At 41.9% G+C, this 20154-nt stretch overlaps 1 protein-coding gene across 1 annotated transcript in view; it reads right to left on the reverse strand.

Annotated features, from left to right (window-relative positions):
• LOC120029755 (tetraspanin-15-like) overlaps positions 1-20154 on the reverse strand; it is a 34789-nt gene that overhangs the window by 8759 nt on the left and 5876 nt on the right. Inside the window, exons 2-7 of the mRNA XM_038975024.1 lie at positions 17970-18155; positions 13128-13202; positions 10251-10346; positions 6894-7010; positions 1306-1356; positions 906-1022 (exon numbers count right to left, since the gene is read on the reverse strand). Coding sequence (XP_038830952.1) covers positions 906-1022; positions 1306-1356; positions 6894-7010; positions 10251-10346; positions 13128-13202; positions 17970-18155 — 642 coding nt within the window. The remainder of the gene's footprint in view (positions 1-905; positions 1023-1305; positions 1357-6893; positions 7011-10250; positions 10347-13127; positions 13203-17969; positions 18156-20154) is intronic.

Raw genomic sequence — 20154 nt, forward strand, 5'->3', positions numbered from 1 at the left:
AGCCCTTCAGGTTCACTTACTCATCAAGGTCACACTTCAACAGAAAGGCTTCAACATCGAACCTACATGGACAACAATAGATTTCTTCAATGTATTCAGCTCAAGTCAGTTATTGAGAAGGTTCTTGCCTATGTACCCCAACCTCCCTTACCCCAAAACGGCCTCATGATTAGGTCACAGCTGTAAGGGTGAAGTTATGCACTCATCGAGACTCACTGCTGTGGAAATACTGCTCTGTCTCGGCCCGTCTATAGGACACTGTGGTAAACAACATAAATTAAAGCTATGTCTCCATAGGGAATTAATGTGTATGGGGAGATAAACCAAATATGTCTTCTATGCAGTGGAGAAGCATTCCTAACTGGGAGGCCCATCCAGCATGCCAAACCCACTCATATTCATAATGGATATACAGTGCATTTGGAAAGTATTTAGACCCCTTGACTTTTCCCACATTTTGTTACGTTACAGCCTTATTCTAAAATGTATTACATTTTAAAACATATCAGACACAATACCCCATACTGACAAAGTGAAAACAGGTTTTTAGACAGGTGGACTCCAATCAAGTTGTAGAAACAGCTCAAGGATAATCAATCCTTCTGCATTATAGAAACCGATAAACTCCACCACATAAATCTGTGTAATAGGATACATTTATGAACTAAAACAATTTCTAAAGTGATTTCCTAAATCAAACATGAAAGAGCTCACAATATAACTGAATACTTTCCATCTGTCAATAATCACTGGCATTTTTTTATACCGTTATGTGGAAACCCGTACCTGCCTTCTGCTAAAGCCATTAACCAAAGTTCTGAGCCCACGACGTCGCTGTGTTAATCATTAATTGTGTAATATTGGTGGACATCAGATGTCAGTCTCACATGGTGGTTAACTCTTACCTGGGGGAATAAGATGCCAAGCAGCAAGCCAGCCATTATCTTATAGTTATCCATGAGCCAGATGAAGACAGCATCAGTACAACCTCTGATGTAGATGACGTCCTGCAAGGTCAGCCTCTGACAGGAGGGACAGGATGTACAGTGTAAACATGTAAAGGCCTTTATGGGGACAGGGGTGCTGCAGCATCCTCAGCACCACTACTTCCCACGGCTTTGAATACATGTGATATGGTCTTTCAGATATGTTTAAAAAGCAAAGATGAATTTGACACTTTGGTTATTGGTCGGCACTGTTCCTTTGTATGACAGCGGTACACATACATTTCACATTTAGACTTTCACATTTAGAAATTGAGCCGGTGAGAGACATTGAGACAACATTTTGATCAGACATTCTTACCTCATTTTGAAGGACCTTAAATCCACATAGTGTGTTGGCAACTTCATTAGGCTGAAAAGGAGCAAGATAATACTATGTCAAAGAGATGTAACATATTTCAGAACATTATTGGCAGGTTACACAAGAATATTTGAAGTTAGGATACATCTTTTGATGAGGATTATCCAAATAATTCAGCATTTAAGAATCTCCTCTACAATCTCCACTTGCTTTTCTCAAACAGAGAGTCGCACAGCTTGATGCTTGTGTGTACAAAGTTGTGGGAAAGTTAATAAAATGTCTAAACGTGGGAACCCTTTGACTTGTCGATCTTCTCAACAGATGTTAGAAATATTAGATCTCATGTCAAAACAGGCTCAGAAGCCCTGGTCTAGTTGAACTATTTTAGAAGTTGGGCCCTTTGGATAGTAGCCTGGGCAAACATTCCACTCCTTGTCATGCTAATTACACAGTACAAGGAGTAGAATGTCAGAAAAACAGGTTCTGGATTTCAGGCTACTTGGCTCGTGGGAGTTCAGCTAATAGCTACATACCCATTATCCCTCAGAGAGAGAGCTCACAAAAATCAGTTATCGCATTAGGGAACGCAAAACACAAGCCAACGCAAAACTCGGCATGTTCAAATGATTTACACAATGGATATGTAGGCCAATATCCAGCCAGAGGACAAGCTCAAAAGAGCAATCAATAAACCTAATTTAAAATATTAGCTAAGACCTTGATTTAAATATTAGTAAGCAATGCGACAGAATGCTCAGTTTTTCAACATTTGTGAAAGAAAAGGCAAGTTGAAACAAGTTGTTAAACATTGCCAAAACCCCCGCCGGGCCCCACAATCCCCATAATTTATTAAAAGGTACAAACAGTAGATGATAATAAGTGAGGGAAAACACACAACCCATCAATGCAGCCCTGAATGACCGACACCAGAGATCTACTGTCTTCAGCTTTTTTCTCTCAAAAACAGACACCTACCTCTTTTTATAGACAAAATGATGCTGTTAGAACTTGTCCATTATATTTTACTTGAATTAATTCCACTTGAATGATAAAAGGTATACATTATTCAGGGTATTTTGACAGAAATATCCCTGAGCAACTGTGCATGTTCAGAAAACAACAATAGTGGTATTTCAATCTTTTTGCTCAATAATGACAGCTACCTTGGAGGAGAAAATGTGATATGATAGCCAGCCCATGGGCATTTTGACAGGAATTTATTTATTTAAAATACAGAAACTTCAGGAGAGTTGCCAAGTACAGGCATTTGAAATGTCAATACAGTAGACCGAATTTATGCTTGGCATAAAACGACAAGAACTAAGACAGACATGTTCCAGACTGTTTTTTATTCCCTTCAGAGACCGGATTTTAATTGTGGACAAACAATGCAAGATTTTTTGTCTCACGCTTTTCTGTGAAGTCTTGTGAGGTGTCAATATCTGGAGTTTAGAGATAAGAGAATACATTAAGTCAGATAGCTGGGGGATTTTCCCTGAAGGTTCTCTGCTACTATATCTCAGATCCCAGCGACTGACTGAATATATATTTATTTTTAAATGCAACCTTTATTTAACTAGGCAAGTCAGTTAAGAACAAATATATATGGAGAAAGGTCAGGGGTGCACAGCTGGAGAAAATCATGAGCTTGAATTAGAAAGCATGCACATTTTGACTTGATATTTCGGCTACAGGTTAAGACTTGAAATCGTTGAGACAACATTAGACAAAAAGGTTTGCATGTCCATAAGCAGTTTAATAAAATAGACTGAGTCTTTTTTACCTTGCCATTTAAAATCAGGACAACATATTAGGATTGAGAGCCATCAGGACAACATATTAGGATTCAGAGCCAGATCCTCTTACAGCGGCATGGCAGCATAAGGCCCCTGTCCCCACCTGCCTATGTTCTCTTTGTACTTTTTAAGAGCACAAAGTGGTTGTCAGTTCTGCTGAGTGACACCCAGATGGTAAAGGCTCACATCTACAGACCCCATGTTTTGTGAGTGCTACGTCTCCCCTCCCAGAGGGCCGGCGCACCGTGCCTGAGGACAGCCTGACCTGATGATTCCTGGCAGTTCCTGTTGCCAGTCCACCTGATGATCCAGTGCTGCTTTTCTGACTGCTGCTGTGCACCCCTGACCCAACTTCACCTGGCGCGCTACCTTGTCCCGGACCCCTGCTGTGCACCCCTGACCCAACTTCACCTGGCGCGCTACCTTGTCCCGGACCCCTGCTGTGCACCCCTGACCCAACTTCACCTGGCGCGCTACCTTGTCCCGGACCCCTGCTGTGCACCCCTGACCCAACTTCACCTGGCGCGCTACCTTGTCCCGGACCCCTGACCCAACTTCACCTGGCGCGCTACCTTGTCCCGGACCCCTGACCCAACTTCACCTGGCGCGCTACCTTGTCCCGGACCCCTGACCCAACTTCACCTGGCGCGCTACCTTGTCCCGGACCCCTGACCCAACTTCACCTGGCGCGCTACCTTGTCCCGGACCCCTGACCCAACTTCACCTGGCGCGCTACCTTGTCCCGGACCCCTGACCCAACTTCACCTGGCGCGCTACCTTGTCCCGGACCCCTGACCCAACTTCACCTGGCGCGCTACCTTGTCCCGGACCCCTGACCCAACTTCACCTGGCGCGCTACCTTGTCCCGGACCCCTGACCCAACTTCACCTGGCGCGCTACCTTGTCCCGGACCCCTGACCCAACTTCACCTGGTGCTACCTTGTCCCGGACCCCTGACCCAACTTCACCTGGTGCTACCTTGTCCCGGACCCCTGACCCAACTTCACCTGGCGCGCTACCTTGTCCCGGACCCCTGACCCAACTTCACCTGGCGCGCTACCTTGTCCCGGACCCCTGACCCAACTTCACCTGGCGCGCTACCTTGTCCCGGACCCCTGACCCAACTTCACCTGGCGCGCTACCTTGTCCCGGACCCCTGACCCAACTTCACCTGGCGCGCTACCTTGTCCCGGACCCCTGACCCAACTTCACCTGGCGCGCTACCTTGTCCCGGACCCCTGACCCAACTTCACCTGGCGCGCTACCTTGTCCCGGACCCCTGACCCAACTTCACCTGGCGCGCTACCTTGTCCCGGACCCCTGACCCAACTTCACCTGGCGCGCTACCTTGTCCCGGACCCCTGACCCAACTTCACCTGGCGCGCTACCTTGTCCCGGACCCCTGACCCAACTTCACCTGGCGCGCTACCTTGTCCCGGACCCCTGACCCAACTTCACCTGGCGCGCTACCTTGTCCCGGACCCCTGACCCAACTTCACCTGGCGCGCTACCTTGTCCCGGACCCCTGCTGATTGATGGATTGCGTGTACCTTACTTATACATGCAATTGCTTTCTCAGCAAATGAATAATGCAACGTTTTTTCACAGTCAGATTTTTTTTGTCAGAGTTCACAGCATTAATCTTTTCAATAAATGTTTATATTTAGCTATGACTGAATACAGAACCAAATCACAGCCCTGTGATATTGATTAACAAAGATCCCGACTAGCCTCTTTCCCCATGTGGAATGTTTCTGGCAATGGTTGATGACATAAAACAAAGTAAATGTTGACTGCTGCCTCTCACCAGATAAATTAAAAGCAATACAATTGCAAGTATTGCAAGCTGTGATATTGAATTGTGATGGCATTTGAGCCCCTCAGCCTCAGAAACAATGACAAACACTAAAATTACAAATAGTTGCACATCATACTGGTTTGTGTTTATATGGAACTGTTAATCAATAATAAAACATAATGCAAGTCCTTTATACTTCAAAACCTATATTTTGATGCATTGTTTAAAGGGCAAGCAAATTGGCTTGTCCCAGTAGTGATGAGTAGAGTTCTAATGACATATTTTTCAGATTTAGAGATATTTATTTTAAAATGCTAGAAAATAAACAATTAATATATTGTATAGCTCAATAAAAGCAAATAAGGCTATTAAAATAATTTAAAACAAATATATATGTTTAAGTTGTCATTGGTGTTACCGGGGGCTCCCGAGTGGCACAGTGGTCTAAGGCACGGCATCTCAGTGCTAGAGGCATCCCTACAGACCCTGGTTCGATTCCAGGCTGTATCACAACCGGCCGTGATTGGGAGTCCCATAGGGCGGCGCACATTTGGTCCAGCGTCGTCCGGGTTAGGGTTTGGCTGGGGTAGGCCGTCATTGGAAATAAGAATGTGTTCTTAACTGACTTGCCTAGTTAATTAAAAGGTTAAATAAAATACTGCCTTGAAAAATCACTTAATACAAAGTTATACAAGGACCTTAAGCATTCCCTCCAGTGGCAAACTTATCAGGCGAGGGGTCTATATTAAAGAAATGTATGAGTTAATCACAAACTTCTAGTAGGTCATCCATTTGAGGATTCCATTGATAATTTGGTGTGCCTAAATAGTGCTTTTGGTGTTACTCAATTTAAATGAAGAGAAATTACATTGTGAGAAAAATGATTAAATCATATCACTTTAGTAAATTATTTTGAAATGGATTGAGCATCTGTGGCCTCCATTTAAGAAAATCCTCAATTACCTATTTGTCATTGGTGTTTCTACTCCTACTGGTGGCACAATGTTATCATCATGATAACAATTATTTAAAAGTCATTAAGCTGTCATAGTTGATTTAGAATGGGAAGAGGTACCCAAATAAATTAAAATGAAAGAATGCAATGCCAAAATGCCACCGCAATTCAAGAACGACCCTACTGTTGAATGTAGGGCTCAGAACAACACAGAGGGGAACAAATGTCATAGGAGGCATCTAGAGATACAGAGATAAAATCTAAGCTAGTGATGAATAGTTTGACAAGTATGCAAATGTTTTAGGGGATATGCAGTGCTGCTATGGATGTGGTCTCCAATAAGGCGGCTGGTAGCCTAGCAGTTAGAGCGTTAGGCCAGTAACCAAAAGGTCGCTGATTCGAATACCCGAGCCGACAAGGTGAAAAATATGTCGATATGCCCCTTGAGCACTAATATGCTCCAGAGGTGCCATATGACTATGGCTGACCCTGTCAAACACCACATTTCACTGCTCCGGTGTATGTGACAATAAAACATTCTCTGCTGAAACAATACAATGCTAACCAGTTCAGTTATGAGTGTAAATAACCAAAACCTGATTCAGTCTGCTTTCCACCAGACACTTGTCAGAAGAAAATGTGAACTTATGAAATTTTTTGTCACTTGGAGAAAACAGTAGCCTCGAGGTTAGAGAGGCGGGCCAGTAACTGGAAGGTTATTGGTTTGAAACACAGGGCTGATGGATAAAAGCAGGGCGGAGTGAACTGCTGTCGGAGGGTTGCTGGCATCATTATCGCCTATGCTACCTACTGCCGTTTTGTCCTCAAGCAAGAAACTTAAACCCCCAAAACTGCTCCACGGTCACTGCTCTGCTGAGTTGACCCTATGTTGCTCCCAGCCTGTCATGTGTGTTTAGTTGGGTACTGTGACAGATTTATTATTATTTATTTTTTCAAATTTGCATTAAAATGGATTTAAATAACGATCTATTATATTGTAATTTGCATAATGAGCTCTCAAAGGAAGAGCAGCAGAGACCTTGTTTTCGAGGCAGCAGGTGTAAGGCACTCCACAAGCCAGCGGTCCAGGAGCTGTACAGTTATGGTACATGTTCACTTCCCAGTCTTTGTACTCCTGCCCTCCACAACATTTGAACTGTAAAGACAGAACAACAGACAGAAACAAACATAGTTGTATTAACAATCAAAACAGTTATAGAATGGTAGGCCTATAGCAATATTCCAAAACATCCTGTTCGCAACACACTAAAGTAATACTGCAAAAAACGTTTGTGTTATGTTTGGGGGAAATCCAATACAATACTGAGTACCACTCTCCATATATTCAAGCATAGGGGTGGCTGCATCATGCTATGGGCATGCTTGTAATGATTAAGGACTGGGGAGTTTTTCCAGGATAAAAAATAAACAGAATGAAGCACAGGCAAAATCCTAGAGGAAAACCTGGTTCAGTCTGCTTTCCACCAGACACTGGGAGATGAATTCACCTTTCAGCAGGACAATAACCTAAAGGTTAAATCTACACTGGAGTTGCTTACCAAGAAGACAGTGAATGTTCATGAGTGGCCGAGTTACAGTTTTGACTTAAATCTGCTTGAAAATCTATGGCAAGACCTGAAAATGGTTGTCTAGCAATGATCAACAACCAACTTGACAAAGCTTGAAGAATAAAAAAATAATAATAATAATAATGTGGAAAATATTGTAAAATCCAGGTGTGCAAAGCTTTTAGAGACTTACCCAGAAAGACTCAACTGTAATCGCTTCCAAACTGCGCTACGCCACTGGCCTATACCTTGATCCCTCTTTAAAAACACACAACTTTAAAGGCTTAATTGAGCGGTCACAAACCCTTTATGCCTACACAGATACACACATCCAATACAATATGTTTTTAACAGGTCCTTACATCATGCACAACAAGTGGCATAACTCTTAGCTTTACCACACTCTAGCATGCCATTTGCTTATACATTATTTTTGAAGCATAGAACTATAGCCTTATAAAGGGCTTTAAAATTGTTTTTAGTTTGAACTTCAAGTACAATTTCTAACTTTTCTGCTCTGGTACAGCAAGGTTGTTTACACGTTGAGCTTTTGCAATTACTACAATTTACAAGAGCTGAGATACACACTGTGGGTCTGCTTTGTCTTCAAATCTCATACCTTAAAAAGGCTCTTAAAAACACGTAGAGCAATTTGCTAGTATTTATTTCAATTAGCTGGATAGGATTCTCTGAAAGTTTTAAGTGTACTATGCCAGAAGCTATAGCATTATGGGTGTGAAACATCATTTGGTCATTTAGAACCCTGTAAAGTTTCAGTGAAGGAATCAAAATGAACAGTTAAGAGTCCAGAGGTAAATTCCATATTTTACTTGAATAATATGGATATTCACTATTCTGCATTCATTCATTGAGCCAACTGCTCTCATGGGGGAATGTATGAATAAATATTAGTCCACTTTTTAAAATGTTTTTTTTTACGAGCAGCAGGATTCCTATGCCAGTCCCCCAACTCATTTGAATGGCTCTCTGCATCTCAAATGCAGCTAGGGTAATTACTTCAGCATTTCGCTAGTTCCAGTAAACTAGACACTCTTAGTAGAGTGGCTTTTTAAATCGAGATTGTAAGAGAATCATTTAGAAATCTGGGCATCTTTACCTATGAACATATGTATTCCTGAAGAACCCCCCCCCCCCCCCCCCCAAAAAAAAACATGGTTGTGATGATGGAGAACTAATGAGGTGGAGTGGCTCTGACATGATTGAGTTACAAGCACATGAGGTAGAGAGACCTTGTTTGTGCTTAGGGAGATTAGCAAGTAACCTTTTCTCCAGCAGATTCTACAAGCGCTATGCATGGTTCACCACAGAGACCATGTAGGCCAGTACAGACTAACATCAAAGTGTAAGAACTAACCCAAGCTAAAGCAATACTAGGCCTACTCTAGAGATCAATAAACAAAAACGGGCCTGTGCTAAATGTTAAATGTTAGTTTTGGACACACACAAAACCTAGGAGTGAAATATCACACCACGAGCTAGAAATCTAATTCAGCCATCTAGTGTTCTGCAAAAGAGGCTTGAGATACGTGCATCCATTTGAGTGCTATTAAAATACCCTGCTATAATTACAGTCATTACATACACAAGCAATGACTTGGAATAGCAGAGACCTTTGCTTAAAAGCGTAAAGACTGTCATTGAACATTCACAAATGTTTTGCATGTGGTTGCAAACTCATTTTAATAGTGTACCTTTTCACAGTCCTGTGAAGTGAACGTTTTTTATGCAAATACATTTGCAGATGTCTCAATCCAGTGGCAGAATGCCACGTCTCCCTAAAAAGCTGTGCCTCTGACGCCACTTAACCCATCATGAAAGACATCCTACGGTACACAATACAATCATTTCCCCCATAGAACCTGCTTCCATCTGAGTGACCACTTCCAGAGGCTGGCGAAACGCCTCCGAGTTAAAAGCAAATTGAACTACACTTACTCCCTCGCACTCTAAAAATAAGTCTGACGTAGACTCAAACACTGTCTAACCTGAAGCAGTTCAACATCTCACCATAAGCCTGCACTTAAGGGGAAAAAAATATCTGTGAAAACCCTGTCAAAGTACCTAGGGGGGAAAGAGCTACAACACACAAACTCTTATTCAATAGTCAGTTCAGAAACAGTTTCTTTCTACTGATCTGGAAGGCTTTTCAAGGCTATAAAAAGGGGACAGCAGTATTCACTCAATGCAGTTGTATTGATTTACCTCCCATCAACAAGTCCAAACTAACACCACTACCTTCCTCAGTGGGGATTGTCAAAGCTCCTGTGTTTGATGTGGTTCAGGAAATGTCAAACACGTCACAGTTGGAGAGAATTGAGACAGAATGACACATTAATATTCTATTATGGGAGACAGACCTGTCCTCCAACATTCACAGTTTACAAGTAGTTATTTCCTTCAACGTTTTCCATCCTACAAAACGGCTTGGTGTTGCTCATGGAATAAAATATTGTGAGTATAATTCTCAAAATAAATCCCAATGCTTGTGTCTGATTTGACGTTTCGATCATCAGTAGTCCTCCTGTGTAACAACTCAAAGCAGGGTCGCTGGTGAAAAGGAGTTCTCAATAACACATTTGGTCAAGGTTAGGTGTGAGAATGTGAACTCCAAATGATGTATGGACAGCATCCACCGCTCTCCAACCCAGTAGGAATCTTCTAATTAAACTGCTCTTCGCCCTTGAGTTGGCCAACCACCATGTCACAAAGTGAATAATCCCAAATTACATTTGGTCAACAGCAATGGGGGGAATAGCTGGCAAACAGTTTCAAAGAAAATCCACTTATTTTTCAAACAGAAATCTTACCTTTCTCTGAACAAAGTCCATGATGTTCTTGAAATCCAGATCATCGTAGTAATTCACCATTCCTTTGCGAATGTTTTTGTTTAAGAGATCCACTGTCTATGGTGGAAAAGTAAAATAGAGGGTGAAATGTATTAAGACTGTAGGATTGAGATATTAGTGTGTAGGCAGCATTATAACAATTGAGTAATAAAAAAAAAGGGGGACTCGTCACTGACCGACACTCTCCCTTTATTCCTCCTCTCAATAAAAATGACCTAAATTCAGTCATGAGAAATTCCTCAGAGACAAATGACTGTGTAACCTATTTTTGATTGAAAATTATCCTGACTTGAGCCATTTACATTAAATTCAAATCTTTCAATAACATATGCATTTGACCATTGGTGGATTAGTTACTGTTGAGATTTGAAAATGGCAATTCTCTCTACAGATTAGACTAGTCATTGCTGTTTAAACGTTTACCTTAAATATTTATGAAATTGTGAAATGCTGTGCTATTGTTTTTTTTCTATTGGTTCTAGAACTTTCTCCCTTCTTTTTCATCTTCTCCCAAAAAGACTCCTAGGTTTTCTACATCTAATCTTCAATACAGATCAAATGGAAGTGTGCTTATCAAGCTGATCTTGTTCTTGTCATTGACACAACAGGAAAGGGTCATTATGCAAGACAAAATGAATAACTCGTTGATTTTGTATTATTGATATCAGCATATCAAATTAAGGGTCTCACATTCTTAGAAGTTAGTGGCTTAACAATGTAAAGGCCAGAAATCTTTCACAAACTTCAAAACGCAATGGTAATTGGAATATCATAGACAATACATTTGAAAATGCCTACATGGAAACCACAAGTGGCAATCTGATATCAAATTTGCAGTTAATATCCATGCCTGATATCAACACAACTGATTTAGTCCCACTACGTTGACATATTGTAATGTACACGTTTCATAAACTTGTTAGCTCTCCAATGTAAAGCGGCAACCAGCAGTAGAAACAATAACAAAGCGTCTCCCAGCCACCGTTTCGGTAAAAAGCTGAAGGATGGGGCTGGAAAAATGTAACCACACTCAAATTCATAGACAGAGCCATGCAAGGATCCATGATATGAGCATTATAGTTTTAACCATCTTGAGGCTATATAGTGTTCGTTTACATTTACTTTGTTTACAAACACTGGAGTAAAACAAGCGTATATTTTGGGCTCTCATGAGGCATTTCTAAGTTATATTATTCAAGAAGAAATATGTACATATCATTAATTTATATGTCCAAAAATGGATGTAGCAGCTGGTGATTGCCCCTTTAAAATCAGAACTTTGCACAAGCCCAGGTAAACATATCCAATAAGAGACGGCATGTATATAAACTCAGCAAAAAAAAGAAACGTCCCTTTGTCAGGACCCCGTCTTTCAAAGATAATTCGTAAAAATTCAAATAACTTCACAGATCTTCATTGTAAAAGGGTTTAAACACTGTTTCCCATGCTTGTTCAATGAACCATAAACATTTAATGAACATGCACCTGTGGAACGGTCGTAAAGACACTAACAGCTTACAGACGGTAGGCAACTAAGGTCACAGTTATGAAAACTTAGGACACTAAAGAGGCCTTTCTACTGACTCTGAAAAACACCAAAAGAAAGATGCACAGGGTCCCTGCTCATCTGCGTGAACGTGCCTTAGGCATGCTGCAAGGAGGCATGAGGACTGCAAATGTGGCCATGGCAATAAATTGCAATGTCCGTACTGTGAGACGCCTAAGACAGCGCTACAAGGAGACAGGCCACGTGTAACAACACCTGCACAGGATTGGTACATGCGAATGTCATACCTGCGGGACAGGTACAGGATGGCAACAACAACTGCCCGAGTTACACCAGGAACGCACAATCCCTCCATCAGTGCTCAGACTGTCTGCAATAGGCTGAGAGAGGCTGGACTGAGGGTTTGTAGGTCTGTTCTAAGGCAGGTCCTCACCAGACATCACCGGCAACAATGTCGCCTATGGGCACAAACCCACCGTCGCTGGACAAGACAGGACTGGCAAAAAGTGCTCTTCACTGACGAGTCGCGGTTTTGTCTCACCAGGGGTGATGGTCGGATTCGCGTTTATCGTCGAAGGAATGAGCATTACACCGAGGCCTGTACTCTGGAGCGGGATTGATTTGGAGGTGGAGGGTCCATCATGGTCTGGGGCGGTGTGTCACAGCATCAGCAGACTGAGCTTGTTGTCATTGCAGGCAATCTCAATGCTGTGCGTTACAGGGAAGACATCCTCCTCCCTCATGTGGTACCCTTCCTGCAGGCTCATCCTGACATGACCCTCCAGCATGACAATGCCACCAGCCATACTGCTCGTTCTGTGCGTGATTTCCTGCAAGACAAGAATGTCAGTGTTCTGCCGTGGCCAGCGAAAAGCCCGGATCTCAATCCCATTGAGCACGTCTCAGAGGGTGAGGGCTAGGGCCATTCCCCCCAGAAATGTCAGGGAACTTGCAGGTGCCTTGGTGAAAGAGTGGGGTAACATCACACAGCAAGAACTGGCAAATCTGGTGCAGTCCATGAGGAGGAGATGCACTGCAGTACTTAATGCAGCTGGTGGCCACACCAGATACTGACTTTTACTTTTGACCCCCCCTTTGTTCAGGGACACATTATTCCATTTCTGTTAGTCACATGTCTGTGGAACTTGTTCAGTTTATGTCTCAGTTGTTGAATCTTGTTATGTTCATACAAATATTTACACATGTTAAGTTGGCTGAAAATAAACACAGTTGACAGTGAGAGGACGTTTCTTTTTTTGCTGAGTTTAGAGATTGAGAGAAAATCTATGATTATGAGTTTAATAACGTGATATAACTAGGGTTTACAGTACCTGATGCCTGAAAACCAGAGCCAGGATGCCACCGAGGAGCTCCAGAATAAGACAGACTGTCAAGGTGTAGAGAAACTAAAAAAAAAACATATTTAAAAAAGGTTAATACACAGAACAGTCAAGTTTAATGGTTTAATGGACATTTGGTTAGAGTCCTTTTGATCAGAATTTTATTTTTTAAACTTTATTTAACTAGGCAAGTCAGTTAAGAACAAATTCTTATTTTCAATGACGGCCTAGGAACAGTGGGTTAACTGCCTTGTTCAGGGGCAGAACGACAGATTTTTACCTTGTCAGCTCGGGGATTTGATCTTGCAACCTTTCGGTTACTTGTCCAACGCTCTAACCACTAGGCTACCTGCCTCCCATCTTTGATCGTATCTTGCTAACCACAAAACCAACGGTTAGCTCTGACATCTAGACTGCTGCTGCTCTCTACCATTTTCATAGCAACTTTTTAGATATGAAAACAAATGTATTGATCAATCATTGATGAAATTGAGGGGGCACCATTCGAAGATGTTGCTGATTGTATGCCTAATGTCTTTTAATATCAGGCTCAATTCAAACAGCCTATATTGTAGTTTCCTGCACTGTAGCATAAAAAAAAGAAGTGTTCCCCAATTAAACAAAATTGCAGAATTTCTTCAGGGTAAAAATACCTTGCTTTTAGTAGAAGACAAAAAAACTCAAATATGTTCAAAAGTGAGTCAAACTATATAAAGGAATCAAATTCAATACGTTACAAGTACTGGTGTCTCATTAAAAGTGCTTGCAAGCATTTCAAATGTGATTAATATTCATTTGGTCATTAATTCATAAGAGCAAAGTGAAAAATGCTAAATGGATGAGGGCCTGCTACAGTACAGTTACATATTTCAAAATGTTGTCAACGCGGATGGGTAAACTGTTCCAAATTAATAAATCAGTGATAATTATGGAGCTAGTGGACTTTCATTAGTGGTTGTGTCTTAATTACCGCTTGTTTGACTTTGCAGACAAATCAAGTTATACAACCCAGCCAACTGTGATGCTATGCAAACATTTTCAGGTAACATTTATGGCTTAGCACATACTTTGCATACTGATATGAGCTAAATTGTCTCGTGCCACTAACACTGAAGACCTGAAATTATATTGAGAAAGACTGTTGTTTCAAGGAATGTACACAGTCACAGAAGCACATTATAAGGCTCATGCCAAGCCCATGCAGTCAGTGTTGCAGCTTGGAACTTTTCCTAGATTTTAACAACTGAAACCAATGGAATGGTACTGTAAAAAAGGCTGGCCCTCTTAACCTGACTGGCCTTCAGACCTGTCAATACATTAATTTAACCTTTATTTAACTAGGCAAGTCAGTTAAGAACAAATTCCTATTTACAATGACAGCCTACATCGCTCTCAATTCCAACCAATCAGTGCGCTTGGATGCAGTCCAGGTCTCCACCCCGGACACCTCAAGTCAGAGCATGTTCCCCTGCCGTCTCAAGAAGATTTCTATAATTAAGGACTCTTACATACTTCAAGATAGAAAAATTGTATTGTGCACCACACCTACAGGGCATTTGGAAAGCATTCAGACCCCTTCCCACATTTTAAGTTACAGCCTTATTCTAAAATGGATTAAATACTTTTTTCCCCCTCATCAATCTACACACAATACCCCATAATGACAAAGCGAAAACAGGTATGACATGATTTGGAAAGGCACACACACCTGTCTATATTAAGATCCCACAGTTGACAGTGTACGTCAGAGCAAAGACCAAGCCATGAGGTCAAAGGAATTGTCCGTAGAGATCAGAGACAGGATTGTGTCGAGGCACAGATCTGGGGAAGGGTACCAAAAAAAGATTCTGCAGCATTGAAAGTCCAAAGGAACACAGTGGCCTCCATCATTCTTAAATGGAAGAAGTTTGGAACCACCAAGACTCTTTCTAGAGCCGGCCGCCTGGCTAAACTGAGCAATTGGGGCAGAAGGCCCTTGGTCAGGGAGGTGACCAAGAACCCGATGGTCACTGACAGAGATCCAGAGTTCCTCTGTGGAGATGAGAGAACCTTACAGAAGGATAACCATCTCTGCAGCCCTCCACCAATTAGGCCTTTGATGGTAGAGTGGCCAGACGGAAGCCACTTCTCAGTAAAAGGCACATTACAGCCCACTTGTAGTTTGCCAAAAGGCACCTAAAAAAGACTCTCAGACCATGAGAAACAAGATTCTCTGGTCTGATGAAACCAAGATTGAACTCTTTGGCCTGAAAGCCAACTGTCACGTCTGGAGGAAACCTGGAACCATCCCTACGGTGAAACATGGTGGCAGCATCATGATGTGGGGATGTTTTTCAGTGGCAGGGACTGAGAGACCAGTCAGGATCAAGGGAAAGATGAACAGAGCAAAAGTACAGAGAGATCCTTGATGAAAACATGCTCCAGAGCGCTAAGGACCTCTGGGGCGAAAGTTCACCTTCCAAAAGGACAATGACCTGAAGCACAAAGACAACGCAGGAGTGGATTCGGAACAAGTCTCTGAATGTCCTTGAGTGGCCCAGCCAGACCCCGGACTTGAACCCGATCTAACACCTCTGGAGAGACCTGAAAATAGCTGTGCAGCGACACTCCCCATCCAACCTGACAGAGCTTGAGAGGAACTGCAGAGAAGAATGGGAAGCTCCCCAAATACAGGTGTGCCAAGCTTGTAGCGTAATACACAAGAAGACTCGAGGCTGTAATCGCTGCCAAAGGTGCTTCAACAAAGTACTGAGTAAAGGCTCTGAATACTTATGTAAATGTGATATTTTCGGGGTTTGGCAACAATAAAAAAAACTTGCTTTTTGCTTTGTCATTATGGGGTATTGTGTGTACATTGATGAGGGAAAAAAACGATTGAATCAATTTTAGGATAAGGCTGTAATGTAACAAAATGTGGAGAGAGAAAAAAAAATCAAGGGGTTTGAATACTTTCCGAATGCACTGTATATAAAACCTTCTAATGGACGGAGCTGGTGACCAAGTTACAGTGATGGGCCTCAACATCATGTTCTAACTAAACAGCACTATAGTTGAAAGAACAAAAACTAATCAGCATTAAGTTTATAGCAGGTGAGGGCATATCCTGCCAACCGCTCAGACGAGCTCCAGCTAGCCATTTTTACATGGTCCTATTTCTCGCCGGATTTAGCGACCAACCATTTTTTCCCCAGGTACAACGGAACCAATGAAATAGTCCCATAATTGTAAAGACCAAGGTAAATAAAACACAGCTTAAATACATGAACATACTGTATTTGACATACAGTGCATTCAGAAAGTACCCCTTGACTTACTTCACAGTTTGTTATGTTACAGCCTGAATTCAAAATGGATTAAATAAACCCTCCCCCCATCTACACAAAACACCCCATAATGACAAAGTGAAAACATGTTTAAACATTTTTTGCAAATGTATTGAAAATGAAATATCTCTTTTACATAAGTATTCACACCCCTGAGTGAATACCTTTGGCAGAGATTACCACTGTGAGTCTGAGTAAGTTTTCGATACATGGATTGTACAATATTTGCAAAATTATTCAAGCTCTATCAAGTTGGAGGTTGATCATTGCTAGACATCCATTTAAGTCTTGCCATAGATTTTCAAGCCGATTTAAGTCAAAACTGTAACTAGGCAATTCAGGAACATTCAATAAATGTCGTCTTGATAAGCTACTATAGTGTATATTTGGCCTTGGGCTTTAGGTTATTGTCCTGCTGAAAAGTGAATGTGTCCCAGTGTCTGTTGGAAAGCAGACAACCAGGTTTTGCTCTAGGATTTTGCCTGCGCTTAGCTCCATTCCATTTATTTTTATCAACAACATCTCCCTATCCCTTGCCGATGACGAGCATACCCATAACATGATGCAGCCACCACAATGCTTGAAAATATGAAGGGTGGTACTCAGTGATGTGCTGTGTTGGATTTGCCCCAAACATAATGTGTTGTATTCAGAACATAAAGTTCATTTCTTTGCCACAATTTTTACAGTTTTACTTAGTGCCTTATCGCAAACAGGATGCATGTGTTGGAATATTTTTATTCTGTACAGGCTTCCTTCCTTTCACTCTGTAATTTAGGTTAGTATTGTGGAGTAACTACAGTTTTATTCATCCATCCTCAGTTTTGTCTTATCACAGCCATTAAACCCTGTAACTGTTTAAAGTCACAATTGGCCTCATGGTGAAATCCCTGAACGGTTTCCTTCCTCTTCAGCAACTGAGTTAGGAAGGACACCTATATATTTGTAGTGACTGGGTGTATTGATATACCATCCAAAGTGTAATTAATAACTTCACCATGCTCAAAGAGATATTAAATGTCTGCTTTTTTATTTTTACCCATCTACCAATAGGTACCATTCTTTGTGAGGCATTGGAAAACCTTATTGGTCTTTGCTATTGAATCTGCTTGCAATTCACTGCTCAAATGAGGGACCTTACAGATAATTGTATGTGTGTATGTGTGTACAGAGATGATGTAGTCATTGAAAAATCATGTTAAACACCATTATTGCACACAGAGTGAGTTCATGTAATTTATTATGTGACTTTTTAAGAACATTTTTACTTATTTAGGCTTGCCATAACAAAGGGGTTGAATAGATTTAAAAACATAATTCCACTTTGACATGGGGTATTAACACATTTTAAATTCAGGCTGTAACAAAACAAAATGTGTAAAATGTCAAGGGGGTGTGAATACTTTGAAGGCACTGCATGTATTTGAACCAGGTCCTGTGTGTAGTGAACCTGATAAACCTCAAGCTTATATCCCAGTCTTGTATGCAATTGTGTGAGTCTACTACTCACCACTTTGAGGAGCAGCAGGTTGTCCCTGAGGGAGGCTAACACACCGATGAAGGAGACAATGAACATCACCACCCCCAGGACGATGAGGATGATGGCGGGGGCCAGGAACACCCCCTGCAGGGTTTTGTAGCGCTGCCGCTCCACCTCCGCATAGATACCGATGGCTAGGACGAACCCCCCAACCAGCTACCGGAAATGGAAACATGGAGATGAGAGAATTTAGTATAGGGGACAAGAGTGGTTACCTATACTGAAAGGTTACTTTTAAAATGGGTTATTCCACCCCACCGGTATCCATGTTCCATGCCCTTTTTGAATAGTGTAACTTAGTATTATTTCACCAAATTTTATACATTCTGTCATAAAGAGCACATATGCAACTTAATAAAAAAGTTTTTTTTATTAAGTTTAGACCGTAGCGCAACTCTGGATGCCAATTTGAATTATTTTTGAATGACATGACAGGAATATATTCAGCATGACATTCATGTGAGCATTATAATATAATTACACAACCCAAAAGTAGTGAAATGCAATCATAACTTGACAGCAATATATTTTGACTGCTTAGCGTTTGTCTGGGCTTGCTAGCAGTAGCCTGTAACAGCCAGAAGCCCTGGGCGGAGCATTGCACCCTGGGAAGTGAAATGCACTCTGGGAATCGTAGTATACTTTTCGTAGGCACTAACTCCGCCATGGTTCGTTGGACATAGGTAAATGTATTTATTTAACTAGGCAAGTCAGTTAAGAACACATTTTTATTTACAATAACGGCCTACCAAAAGGCAAAAGGGCTCCTGCGGGGGCTGGGATTAAAAATATAGGACAAAACACACATCACAACAAGAGAGACAACACTACACAAAGAGAGACCCAAGACAACAACATAGCAGCAAAACAACATGACAAATTAATGGCTTTTTTGGATAAATGCCAAAAATAAGGTCTGTGGTAAACAAAGGTTTAGGAGATTTTATACGTTTTATTTAATGAGATTAAAAAAAGGAACAAAGGCGTCACAATATATATACAGTGGGGAGAAGAAGTATTTGATACACTGCCGATTTTGCAGGTTTTCCTACTTACAAAGCATGTAGAGGTCTGTAATTTTTTATCATAGGTACACTTCAACTGTGAGAGACGGAATCTAAAACAAAAATCCAGAAAATCACATTGTATGATTTTTAAGTCATTAATTTGCATTTTATTGTATGACATAAGTATTTGATACATCAGAAAAGCAGAACTTAATATTTGGTACAGAAACCTTTGTTTGCAATTACAGAGATCATACGTTTCCTGTAGTTCTTGACCAGGTTTGCACACACTGCAGCAGGGATTTTGGCCCACTCCTCCATACAGACCTTCTCCAGATCCTTCAGGTTTCGGGGCTGTCGCTGGCCAATACGGACTTTCAGCTCCCTCCAAAGATTTTCTATTGGGTTCAGGTCTGGAGACTGGCTAGGCCACTCCAGGACCTTGAGATGCTTCTTACGGAGCCACTCCTTAGTTGTCCTGGCTGTGTGTTTCGGGTCGTTGTCATGCTGGAAGACCCAGCCACGACCCATCTTCAATGCTCTTACTGAGGGAAGGAGGTTGTTGGCCAAGATCTCGCGATACATGGCCCCATCCATCCTCCCCTCAATACGGTGCAGTCGTCCTGTCCCCTTTGCAGAAAAGCATCCCCAAAGAATGATGTTTCCACCTACATGCTTCACGGTTGGGATGGTGTTCTTGGGGGTTGTACTCATCCTTCTTCTTCCTCCAAACACGGCGAGTGGAGTTTAGACTAAAAAGCTCTATTTTTGTCTCATCAGACCACATGACCTTCTCCCATTCCTCCTCTGGATCATCCAGATGGTCATTGGCAAACTTCAGACGGGCCTGGACATGCGCTGGCTTGAGCAGGGGGACCTTGCGTGCGCTGCAGGATTTTAATCCATGTCGGCATAGTGTGTTACTAATGGTTTTCTTTGAGACTGTGGTCCCAGCTCTCTTCAGGTCATTGACCAGGTCCTGCCGTGTAGTTCTGGGCTGATCCCTCACCTTCCTCATGATCATTGATGCCCCACGAGGTGAGATCTTGCATGGAGCCCCAGACCGAGGGTGATTGACCGTCATCTTGAACTTCTTCCATTTTCTAATAATTGCGCCAACAGTTGTTGCCTTCTCACCAAGCTGCTTG

This window comes from Salvelinus namaycush, chromosome 35, assembly GCF_016432855.1.
Source record: "Salvelinus namaycush isolate Seneca chromosome 35, SaNama_1.0, whole genome shotgun sequence".
NCBI lineage: Eukaryota > Metazoa > Chordata > Actinopteri > Salmoniformes > Salmonidae > Salvelinus > Salvelinus namaycush.